This window comes from Uloborus diversus, chromosome 1 (genome assembly GCF_026930045.1).
Source record: "Uloborus diversus isolate 005 chromosome 1, Udiv.v.3.1, whole genome shotgun sequence".
Taxonomy (NCBI): Eukaryota; Metazoa; Arthropoda; class Arachnida; order Araneae; family Uloboridae; genus Uloborus; species Uloborus diversus.
The window spans coordinates 250,273,236-250,285,526 of record NC_072731.1 but is presented as its reverse complement, the minus strand read 5'-3'; the positions used below and the strand labels follow the sequence as shown (position 1 = coordinate 250,285,526).

At 34.8% G+C, this 12,291-nt stretch overlaps 1 protein-coding gene across 6 annotated transcripts in view; it reads right to left on the bottom strand.

The window, feature by feature from the left end:
• LOC129234233 (IQ motif and SEC7 domain-containing protein 1-like) overlaps positions 1 to 12,291 on the bottom strand; it is a 684,204-nt gene that overhangs the window by 29,559 nt on the left and 642,354 nt on the right. Inside the window, exon 1 of one of the 6 annotated variants that reach the window (XM_054868170.1) lies at positions 10,445 to 10,526. The exons of the other annotated variants lie outside the window; for them this stretch is intronic. Within the exon in view, the coding sequence (XP_054724145.1) occupies positions 10,445 to 10,476 (32 nt within the window). The 5' untranslated portion in view covers positions 10,477 to 10,526. Of the gene's footprint in view, positions 1 to 10,444; positions 10,527 to 12,291 lie in introns of those variants that run through there. 6 annotated transcript variants of the gene reach the window in all.

The window sequence follows — 12,291 nt, the reverse complement described above, 5'->3', positions numbered from 1 at the left end:
GAATCGCCGAATTTTCCCCAGCGTGAAAGATAACATCAAACCTATCTGGCTAAGGCAACTTTTAAATTTATTTCAGCAGCAAACTTATCCCCGTTTCCTCAAGAAACTTTTCTGCGCGTTTCTTAATGAGGAAAACTGCCAGGTGGAATGACGTCAAAACTCGGCCAAATATTACGTCAATTCATTGAAGATACAAGTAGATGTTTGTAAAAATATCTGCAGAATATCTGATCGCCATTTTCAGTCACATTTTCCAAAATCATCGAATGATATCGGTTCTCGGGCGCATGAATTCTTTGTTGAATTTTCGTGTCTTTCAGAATTCTGCAACATCTATCATTCAAGGAAACGTAGATAGCTTAAAACTGTTTTAAACTCGTATTATGTAACTAGATTTTCGATTTCTTACACAACACTTTAGTATGTATCATAATTAAAAATGTTGAAAATAATAATTCTGTTTACAAACACATGCTCGCCGCTGTTGCCATCTGCAAGGGTAATCAATAGGCAAGTATTCAACAGTCATGGTTAAAGTTAAATTTACGGAAGAAGTAACGCGGGTTGAAAAGGAGATTAATAAACATTTCTTTGAACATGGGAATTTGAAAAGTAATTTATAAACACTTAACGGGCGATATTTTTTTGAAACAAAATAAAGCCATCCATTTCTACTACCATTTTCTACTTCCTGGGGGGGGGGGGGAATAGTGGAGATTGTACCATTGAAATCTTAAGGAGACATTTTGCTATTTTCGGGGACATTTTATTGTGGGGGGGGGGGATGTTGCTCTTAGGGGAATGGACCCCCCATTGGAATTTATAAACTTTGAGGAAAAACGATACAGAGGGCTATTGATTCTTCAAAACACTTCTAAATGCCTAACCAACAAAACGCCCGACTAAAATATAGCTGTAGTTAACAGAAATTTCAGTGCACAACTATTAAGTATGGTTGATGGGAGTAATAATAATAATAATAGTGATTTGAGACGATAGAAAATTTTGTTTAAAATAAAGGAGTTTCAAGGGTCGAATCAAAACAGGTCATTAACTGGAAACGGGGGTCAGAGGAGGCAATTAGGGGATTCAAAAGGTCCGAACTGATTGCAGCTCCGGGCTCCGGTAATTATTTCTTCAAGATATTTAAAACATGCAGATTATGATTGTTTCAATTATATCTTATATATACATATATTTCAGACACTCAATCTAAAAGTTGCACAGCTGCAGAAGTTTTGTTTTTTTTTTTTCTTAAAAAGTCGTAAAAATCAAATTTCGGAAAAAGGTTCGGCATTATAAGTGCATACTGCATAAGGGCCTATAATTTGTCTTATGCTCTGCTGGGCGTACGATACGCAATGTCAACCTAATTGGAAATCAGGAACCCGACTCTTGAGGGACCCCACTCACAATCAGGTAAATTTTATTGTCAGAATGTTGCATGGGGGAGTGGGCCCGGCTATATATAAACTAATAAGGGTCCCTCCCGTCGTGGCTCTCGGCAACCCCGCACGCCTATAGTATGTGTTAAGAATATTTGAAACCAAAAATGTCCAGCGGTCAGTCTAGCATTGCACTTCCAAGAGAAAAATGAGAAAGAAAGACGTTTTTTCCCTCTACAAGGTTCGAGATGTCTATGTCATTGGAGAGACTTTTCCACATAAAGGAAATATTTTAATTAAGAATCCTAATTGATTGGTGTTGCTTCAATTTAGATAGAACGATTTATGCATTCTCCCATACTGTATTGAATAACTTGTTCGGAATCTTCAAGGAAAAGAAGCAGAAATTAAAGATGATAATACAAGGAAATTAATAGATTTTCCTCAATAATTTGACCGGCATTTAGAAAAATAAATTGATAGCTAAATATTTTTTTAAAGTTTCATCTGATAAGTCAAACTTACTCGAGGCAAGCCTGTCATTTAGGGAGGAGAAGTCAGGATATCGCAATTGCACTCCCCCCGTCATGACTTTGAAAAACGAATGCATTTACATAAACGTGGAGTGCGTCCTTTTATTTTTCGGTGTAATATGCTTTGAGTAATATGTACCGTTGCCATTTTGAAAAATAAATTGATAGCTAAATATTTTTTAAGTTTCATCTGATAAGTCAAACTTACTCGAGGCAAGCCTGTCATTTAAAGAGGAGGAGTCAGAATATTGCAATTGCACTCCCCCGTCATGACTTTGAAAAACGAATGCATTTACATAAACGTGGAGTGCGTTCTTTTATTTTTCGGTGTAATATGCTTTGAGTAATATGTACCATTGCCATTTAGAAAAAAAAATTGATAGCTAAATATTTTTTATGTTTCATCTGATAAGTCAAACTTACTCGAGGCAAGCCTGTCATTTAAAGAGGAGGAGTCAGAATATTGCAATTGCACTCCCCCGTCATGACTTTGAAAAACGAATGCATTTACATAAACGTGGAGTGCGTTCTTTTATTTTTCGGTGTAATATGCTTTGAGTAATATGTACCATTGCCATTTAGAAAAAAAAATTGATAGCTAAATATTTTTTATGTTTCATCTGATAAGTCAAACTTACTCGAGGCAAGCCTGTCATTTAAAGAGGAGGAGTCAGAATATTGCAATTGCACTCCCCCGTCATGACTTTGAAAAACGAATGCATTTACATAAACGTGGAGTGCGTTCTTTTATTTTTCGGTGTAATATGCTCAAGATCCATAATAATATTCCAATGAGAGCGACGTTCTTCAGATGTATCAGGTGTATAGTGACACATGGTAAATTCATACTCTAAAATACGTTATTATCCACGGAACGTCTATCGTGTTCAAAAACTTTCTTGGGAACTAAATATTTAGAGTTTATTCTTGATGATATGGTTTATATTATTATTTTTATTTTTTTAGTTTTAAATAAATATTACATTAACCATTACTAGCGAATAAAAAGTCAAAGTCATTCACCTACCTGACTTGATAAATTTGAATACGAAAAAATCGCTTCTTCATAACGTCTCAAAATGGAAAGTTATTGATCAACCGCATAAATAACCTAAAAGAAGCACCACTGACATTTCGAAGTTATCAAAGGAAACTGCATTTAGTAAAACTGCCTAAAATGTTCACTACCCTGCACGACAGAAGATCTTTCTGCGTCCTTTCGGAAGAGGATCGAAAGCTGTGCACGTGATATTTTCAGTTGTTTATTATTGGTCTGTTCAGGTCAGTTTTAAATTTCGTCATCTAGAGAAAAAATATGCAGGGTGCAGCGGAAATCGTATCGAAATCGACTTCCTCTCTAAGTCAAGTCAATAAGAAAACGGATAGGAAATGTCATAGAGGAAAAGAATATAAAAATTGGTATCACGAGATGGTGAGAGTTCAAAACCGAAAATTGCCATGTAACTATCGAAAACTATTAATAGTAGTTATTTATTAAGAGTTACATTTCACATAAGCATGCAGGTTTATGAACGAATATCATCAAAAACGAAAAATGTCCTTTTTATCTACTTTAGTATGTTTAGAAAAAGTCAAACTTTAACGGATGTATCATTAAACTTTAACAAAATAGCTAACAAGCCGAATAGTACAGTATGTCACAGATAGTTGCTACAACCGCAGTCATATATAACGGAGTAGCATGTCCGACCAGCAAAATTGACACTTCTGTTCTGACGTCATTCTTAAGCACATCTCTGTCAAGCAGCATTATCAGCATATAAATTACTAGTAAAAACTAATCCATCCAGAATCGTTGTTCCACCGGACAATGACAAACATGAGTGAACAGTCATTCATTCCTGGTGTGGACTTCAATCATTGGGACGTGTTTAATTATCATAGATCATTTGAGTTTGTCAAACTTTAATTCGCATAATTTAAAACTAAGTAATGAACAGGGGAACAGGATGGGGTCACTGTGACCTTTCAAAAATGTCCTTATTCGGCAAGTTTTGTCTAACGATTTAGCAAAACTTAGGGTTCTATTCGGCAAAATTATCATCATTCGGCGAAATCTGGAGTTCCATTCGGCAAATTTAGAATTTCCGCCCTCCGAAAAATTTAAGTTCGGGGCGCCCCTGGTAATGAACCTCTCTTTTTCTCATAACAAATTTGTCCCAATACAAGATAAATGACATATTACATCAATATCCAAATAAAAAGTTAAAAATTATTTTCTCTTTTTTTCTCTCAATTTGTGGCCAAAATACTTGAGTTTTCTTTCACGAAATTTTCTTAACGAAAAATTTTACAAAGAGAGGAAAATAAATTATCTCACATACATTTTTAGAATTTGCTTTGACATTTTGAAGAGGAACAGTATTTTATACTGCCGTGTGCAGGTAAACGGCAGTATCTGCAGAAATGAGTTTTCGATATAAGTTTTGAGATATTTGAAAAAACGCGTTTTGGACTCAATACTAACAATGGGGAAACGTTGGAATTTGACGTCTTTTTCGCACCTTTTTTTTTTCAGCGGAAACCAAATAAGAGAGCTTGTACAATAAAGATAACGTACAGTAGATGACAAAAATGCAAAAAAAAAAAAGAAAAATTTGCAGTTACTGCCCTTTACCTGCACACGGCAGTATATTAGTCCCTTCTTCTCTCTGACTAAGTTATTGAATCAGCTTATAATTATTAATTTAGAACATACGTTGTGTTTTTTAGCGGTGCTGCTGCGAAGCTAAATTTGATTTTCTTCAGACAAAAACCATAATCGAACCTTTAAAAAAACACCCACGCAAGAATTCCACAATTAAAAAGGGTCATTAACACTAAAATATCGAAGGACCGCTCTTAGAAGAAGCACATAACTCGCAGTCACCCGGAGAGAGGAATATTGTTAATTAAAATCAGCTTTTGACCTCTTGCCTAGAGAAGCGAACCAGAACAGTCGACCAGCGAGAAACATGGCGATTCAAGTGTATGGTTCGTTAGACAAAAGAATAAATAAACTTTCGGCTTAGAGAATGAAACACAATGTTGAGTTTGCCCAGCCGTGGAAAACATGGAGGGTAATCCATCAAAGCTGCCTGATTCAATAGTGATGGACAACGCAGATTGGAAGTTCTACATACGAAGCGCTAGATGCTTAGGATTTTTAGAATATTTGAGAAATAAACACATATAGTAAACTCCGGATTATCGGCGGTCGGATTATCCGCGGGTCTTTTCACAATTTTTTTTTTCAACGGTGGTAACTTATGATTATATCATTGTTTGATTTTAGCTTACATATATTTTTTACAATCATTGTTTTTCTTTTTAGCTATAACTTACATGCATGTGTGAGTTTTATTCCTGTTTTTTAGCTATTGTATACACCAGTATCGTTTTTTAACTGTAATTCGGATTATCCGCGGTTTCGTTTATCGGTGGTTACCGTGCCAGCCTAATCCGCAGATAATCGGGAGTTTACTGTACATGCAATTAAGTTGAAAATATGCATGCAATAATGCTTCCTTGTTTTACTACATTTTTTAAATATTTTATTTCAAACCACTGTTCTTGGCCAAGACTTTTCTTTGGTAGCGCTCTACTGTGAAAATTCTAACTAATAAAATCTTATAGTTAAATATTGGGATGTGGTGGTAAACTCGCCTTCCCGGGGCGCAACCTGGCCAACGCTTTGCGGCTTAGTAGTTTATCAATTTTCAGTTTTTTTCTGTTATTGGAAACGAGAGAAGTATCTCCAGGCCCGACTCCGGGGGGGGGGGGGCAAGCAGCCTGTGCCACCGTCTAGAATTGCAGTTTTTAAAGGTGGCAAATTTCATGATTGCAAAATGTGAGGCGGCCAAAAAAAAAAAAAAATTACTTTTGACATCTTGAATTCAAATTATGTTTTTCGCAATCACGAGTGTGTATGTGTGATGGTGTATGTGTGTGATGGAGTATATATTCGTGTGTGTGTAAGTGTGTGTATGTATGCGTGTGTGTGTAGGATATGGAGGCAACCTGGAGACGTTTTCACTAGAGGAGCAACATCGGGAGGGGCTGGTCAACGATGGTGTGCAGAAGGAGGTGAGGGGGAAAATAAAATGATAGGAATTCAAAACAGTCAAATGAGAACAATATTGCTCAAAAAAAAAAAAAAAAAAAAAAAATGAAAAACTCAAATTAGTTTTTTGTATTTTTTCTTTGCAGCTCAAATTGCAACAATACGTGAGAGTATGCTCGATGATTTGAGAACTTGTCAACATCGCCTGAGGCGGCAAAACTACTAGAGCCGGCCCTGCTTATGTCTACCTATTTTTAATTTATGTGCTTTGTATTGTGTGTTTTGTTATGTGATCCTGCGTTAGGATAGTCACATGCTGTATTGGAGAAGAAAATAAAATTATTAATTACAAAAAAAAAAAAAAAAAAAAATCATCATCTTTAATTGAAAATACGTATGAAATATTTCAGAAGGTTTCATTAAATATTAACCACATACTAAACCGAAACCGTAAACTAGATAAACGAAAATTAGACAAAAAACAGAACCAAACCCAAAAATTGAACTTTATGTTATTTTCCTAGTCATACTTATGAGGAATATTTTCATAAAATTAAATTTTATGCGCATATCTGCATAGTTTCGGTTTTGCCGAAACGCAACCAAACCAAAACTAAAAACTGAAATAAAAATCTAAACAAAAGACAAGTAAAATGAATTGGCTTCTCATAAAGCCACATCTACAAAAACAGAAGAATCTGACTAAAACATATACTAACTCATAATGCAGTTTCATAACGCTAGTTCATAATGCAATGTTTCCTCCTGGAAGGTTTTTTCCATGATGAAAATATCGAGCAACTCTGAAATCCTATTTTTCCTACGAAGCAGCTTTTAAACTGACTTTTCAAGATGTCCGCAGAGTCTACCTGACAAACTCCATGTCCTGTCCACAGCACTGACAAATCACATGCACAAAGTTGAGCGGGGCAAAAATCAATAGTTTAACAGGATTCGAAAAATTGCCTTAACAAAAACAGTACTCTTAAATTGAGCTTTAAAAAACAATTTCACCCAAGTACACAAACTACAGGGGGAGGGGCGCAAAAACCTTAAAAAAAAGCCATATTTGGAGCCCGAGTTAAGTGTTAGATCGCCATCTTCACGCTTCCCAAGAGATTCATTAAATTCGACACAAAAAAAGGATGCACCAGAATAATCGCATGGGTGCCTCTTGGCAATGCCTTAATGATTCTTCATGATCCACCATTCGTGTCGAAATTTCTCCCCTGAAATCATTTTTCACTAAAGAACATGTTACTCAGAGTGTTGTTTCGCATTGTCGAATTACCTCACCAAAGAATCAAATGAAAAGATAGTGGTGAAACCGTACAATAATGTAAGGTAGGATAGTTGTGGGCGTACGAGGATGGCAGGAGGAGAAAAAAAATCTATGTGCCAAATAGAAGGAAGCGTAAAAAAATAGGAAATTCGGAATCGTTTCTCACTGAAAAAGAAAGGACGTTTCTGCAGCGTTTTCCCGGGGGTTAAGCCATTAGGAAATCGTGGGTGGAATTTGGGAGGCGAAGAGAAATTCTTAATGCTCTGGAACAAGGTGATAATGGAACATGGACGATTTCTTCTCCTTACTATTCCCAGCGGGAAATTCGGATGAAGTGGATTTGTTCGATTGTATAGAAAGCCATTAAGGTTACTTGGGTTTTATGTCACAAGACCAAGGGAGAGTCAAACAAGAAAGTGAGTCAACAGGGATAGTAGAGTGTGTACATAAAAAATTATTTCTAAAGGTAAAAAGTCCTGAAAAATGATGTCAGATGCATAATAATATTGCTCCTAAAACTACTCATTCGCAGTGATGTCAAACAAGCACACACCCATACCCGTCATTTAGTGCTGGTAGGAGGGGGCAATCGCCCTCCCCACAGCTTTGAAAAACTAATGTATTCGCAACTCCAGAGCTCTAATACGCTACCTTACGGTGATTAACAACACTGCCGAAAAAGGTAAAACATTCTGTACTACGTGTTTTCTTTGGAATAAATTGCAGGCTTCAGATAGTTTATATGGTCTAATATAATTTTAGAAGAATAGAAAAGAAAGCTTCCTACAAACATGATTAAAAATTACTGTCATTCACTAAGCTTCAAAGAATGTTATAAGTTAGGGCATTTGTTTGTTTTACCTTTTTCATCCGCCATTAGGCAGTGGCTGCAGCATCTCCTATAGTTTATTGGAGTTGCGAATTGATATGTATGGGGAAGCGGTTTTTACTGCTTTTCTGTAAAATATGCAATGAGTTATGCCTCTTGACTCTGGAAAATAACGGGCTTGCACATACCCATCTTATACCGAAGGAAAAGACTAAGAAGGTTAAAAATATTACTCATTAGTTGTAGTTGATCTACACATTTTAGTTGAAAATTAAATATTGCATCTTTAGAAAATATTTATTAAGTATGATAGTGATCACAGTAGTACGCAGAAAGAGGGCAACGTTTTAGAAATTACGGTTCAAAAAAAGAGAAGAATTATAAAAGTGCGTTCTTACTGTGCAAAGGCAAGATTTAATTTCTTTGTCTTCTTTAATGCGAGTGTAAGAAATTCTTATTTACTGTTCTCCATTTTACTCCCTGCATTTAGTATTCATCGTTAACATTCTCAATGACGAACTTTCTATTGCCAGCTTTCAGTTATACACTTGGGGGTTCATTCCTGCACCGCTAACCCCCGTTCGCCGCCTTTGGCAATTATTTTGGGGGCTTCACCCCTTCAATGCAGGGCTCAGGTCCCTGCTCGTTAACCAACAACGTATGTCGTCTTCGGAGGAGATTGTAAATTTAAATAAACATGATGGAAACAAAAAATATGAAAACAAATAATCAAAGTAGAAAAAGAACGCTCTAGGGTAGGAGTAACAGAAAGATATACATTAAAAATGAAATTTTATAAAAATAATTTTCCGACAAGAAAACTTAAAATTTAACAAAAATGGCTCATCTCTCTCGACAGAGAAGTTAAAAATTACAATGTAGAAAGACAAACTTTTAATACGAAGTTCAAAAGTACCATTGCAAACAAATACAATCCTAAACATGCACGTAGGAAGTTGATAAAATCCAACTTTGTTTAAAATATTAGCTTTCTAAATACAGTCAAACCTCCATATATCAAAATTTTCTATATATATCAAAATCCCAGCAAATTTCTATGTTCATTACATTGAAAAATTATTTCTATATATCGAGATTTTTTTTGGAGATATTCGTAGTTTTTTTTTTTTTTTTTTACCACTTTAGACTGTTTGTCTCATGAAAAATGAAGGTTAGCGGATAAAATTATGATCACTCAAGGTTGCTACGAAACTCATAAGGAATCTGGGTTTCAGGGGTGTGTAGATAGGGCCGTTGTTCCATTCTGTTCTTACATTCCCTCAAGTTTATTTCAAATCTTAGTTGCAACCAGTAACACTGTAGAATCAGTTTCAAGTTATCCCTTTTGTCTGTTGATTATCATTCCTAGTATTTTTAGCTTTTAAAAATCATTCAAGTTAAGTAGATTGATTTTTTACTTTTCTCTCGATTACATTGTCAAAACGAAAATCCCCCAAGGTGGCGGTTCAAGTTGAATTGCCGAGGAATGAAGGTGTATGATATAAAGGCGCAAAAATGTAATTTCTGTTAAATTTTTAATTATTAACTTTCATTAAATCCGATGCTTGTTTAAATTATAAATTGGGTTTCATGCACGAAAATTAGTTTTAATTTTAATGTTTTTGGATATTTTTATGATAAAATAAAATTCTTCTATGTATCGACTTTTTTTCCGGCAATTTGCTACTTCAATATATGGAGGTCCGACTATATATGCAATAGAAGTACTAGTTCAAAAAAAAAAAAAAGAAAGAAAGAAAACCCTAATAAGAGGCATCACATATTTGTACTTTTTACAGCTGAAAGAACACCAGATTGGATACCGATATTTCATGAAAAACGTTAATGATATAATTTACGCTGCAGTGAAAGTATGACTAAAATTATTCGTCGCATGGTCCAGAAGAGCTCAATTGAGATGAATTAAAAGAATAGTCAATATCCAAAAGAACACTTCAACCCACATTGTTATACTTCAGCATGAATTGCAGCTAAATGTACTAATTAGAACACACGACATTCATGCATAAAGTTACAGCTACCAATGTTTAACACCACACGGATTCCAAACACCTTTCCATCGGGTTATCAAAATAACTTTTCAAAAAAATGTAGTGCTTTAGTACTTTAATATTTCTGGGCATCATACGGAACAATTTTTCATTGTTCTAAATGAAAGTTTATTTAAAAATCCGCTAATCAATGTAAAATAACAAAACATAAAAAAAATTTGATAATTTTTCCAACAACAACTTAACACGTGCGATTTCGAATGATATTTTTTTTTATAAACATCATAATGGAAAATGGAAAACACATAATCACAGCTGAATAATACAAAACAGCACTCACCCGCACACAAATCCAGACAAGCAAATAAGCATTTAAAAGGAATTCGTCAACAAAAGTAGATTATGAACGTCCTCAGCTCCCCAGAGGAGTCAAAAATAAGTTAACTTTTCGACTGTCATCCACATACTACCCCGCATCACAAACGTATAAAATTTCGAGCAGCCGAAGAACAGATGTTCGTCTCGCTTTCAAACAGCGAAGCTGCCACGCGTGTTCGTCCAATCACAGGTAAGAAACGAGCGATCATCCAATCCGAAGCTCTAGTTTAAAGCACAGGGCCAGGTGCAAGCTATTTGGTGCTCCTGTTGTACGCGGGATGGGTGAAAATGTATCAGGTGTTCTCAAGAATTTCAGTTTTTTTTTTTTTGGACTTCGCTGTAATTTCACTAAGATGCAATTTTTAAGAAGCAATAAAATTTTCAATAAATAAAAGTTGTTCTTTTAAGAAAAAATATAGTTTAGAATTTAACAAAAGGGTCGGGGCGGCAGGTTCGCTATCTAAATGTAGAAAATATGTATTAATGTTATCTTTTTTAGGGATACAGCTTCATTACTGTTTACTGCAATATGGACATCAAGTAGTGGCGGATTTATCATATGGCAAATGAGCTTTCTCCCCCCCCCCCCCGCCTCTATCCCAAACCATAAAGGCCCTAAGGGAGATTCAAAAAAAAAAAGAACCCTAAAAATGTTTTACACAAAAGGGTGAATGCACGAATAGTTTTTTTTTTTGAAGGGGGGGGGGGACGGGATAGTAAAAATTGACCGCCCCCCCCATTCATGCAATTTTTTCATTGCCAAGTTCCCATAAGGTTTTACTCCTCAATTTTTAATTATTTTGCACTGACCTCCGATTCCATTTTTATCCCAATAGCAAACAAAAGTGATTATACTGTGTTTTTTTAAATGACAGTTCAAAAGAAGTAATTTATGTTGTGAAGATATGAATTTTTAAATATTAAATGAGATAGTTAAATGAATTTTGATTGCTTTTTTTTTTCTTTTTTAATATAAATAAAATGAAAGCTACAGTAAAATACGAATACATTTATTTATTGAGCACGTCATGACCTTGCGCATAATTTTTCAGTGTCTGTTTACTCTAGTTTCTATTTTGAAATTCTCCACTTGCAGACTAATAAATAAATTTTTAAAAAAAGTGGCAGTTAAACACATCGTGTGATTTGTTCTCCGGTCACCACTCCCCCCCCCCCTCCCGTGTTAACAATTAACGTTTAAAGTCATTAGTTAATTATATTAACCTTCATTTAACTTTGTAATTTTTATGTTTTAGCAGCAATTTAAAAGCTAATTTGTAATTTAGTTACTTTTTTTTTACAAAAAAAAAAAAAAAAAAATCAGGCGACTAGAAAGAAAGGAGCGGTGACTAATAATAAGTTTATTTCAACTCGCCACTGGCGACAAGAAAAAATTACAAATTTTGGTTTTTATGTATGTCTACTGATACGTTTATTAAGAGGTAGATTCCCCCCCCCCCCCCATTCACATTCATACATGCACGTATATATTCTTCGAATTGGTTTTAGATTATGGGATTTCAGGTCCCTTTATCTTGTTTCAATTGTGAGAGAGAATAGTTAAAAACAAATACAATATGGGGAAGCCCCATAAGTTTATTTATTTTTATGTGTTTTAATCACTAGAAAACTAGCCTTAGAGAAAAAACAGACAGAAAAAACATCAGAAAATGGAGCTAATTTAAACAATTGAAGAAATTTAGAATCGAACTTTAAGGCAAGTCCCATTGGACGATAGCTATGAGAAAAATCGAGTTTTTGTCTAAAATAACAAATGTTTCTGTATAAAAATCATACAACGACGACGAT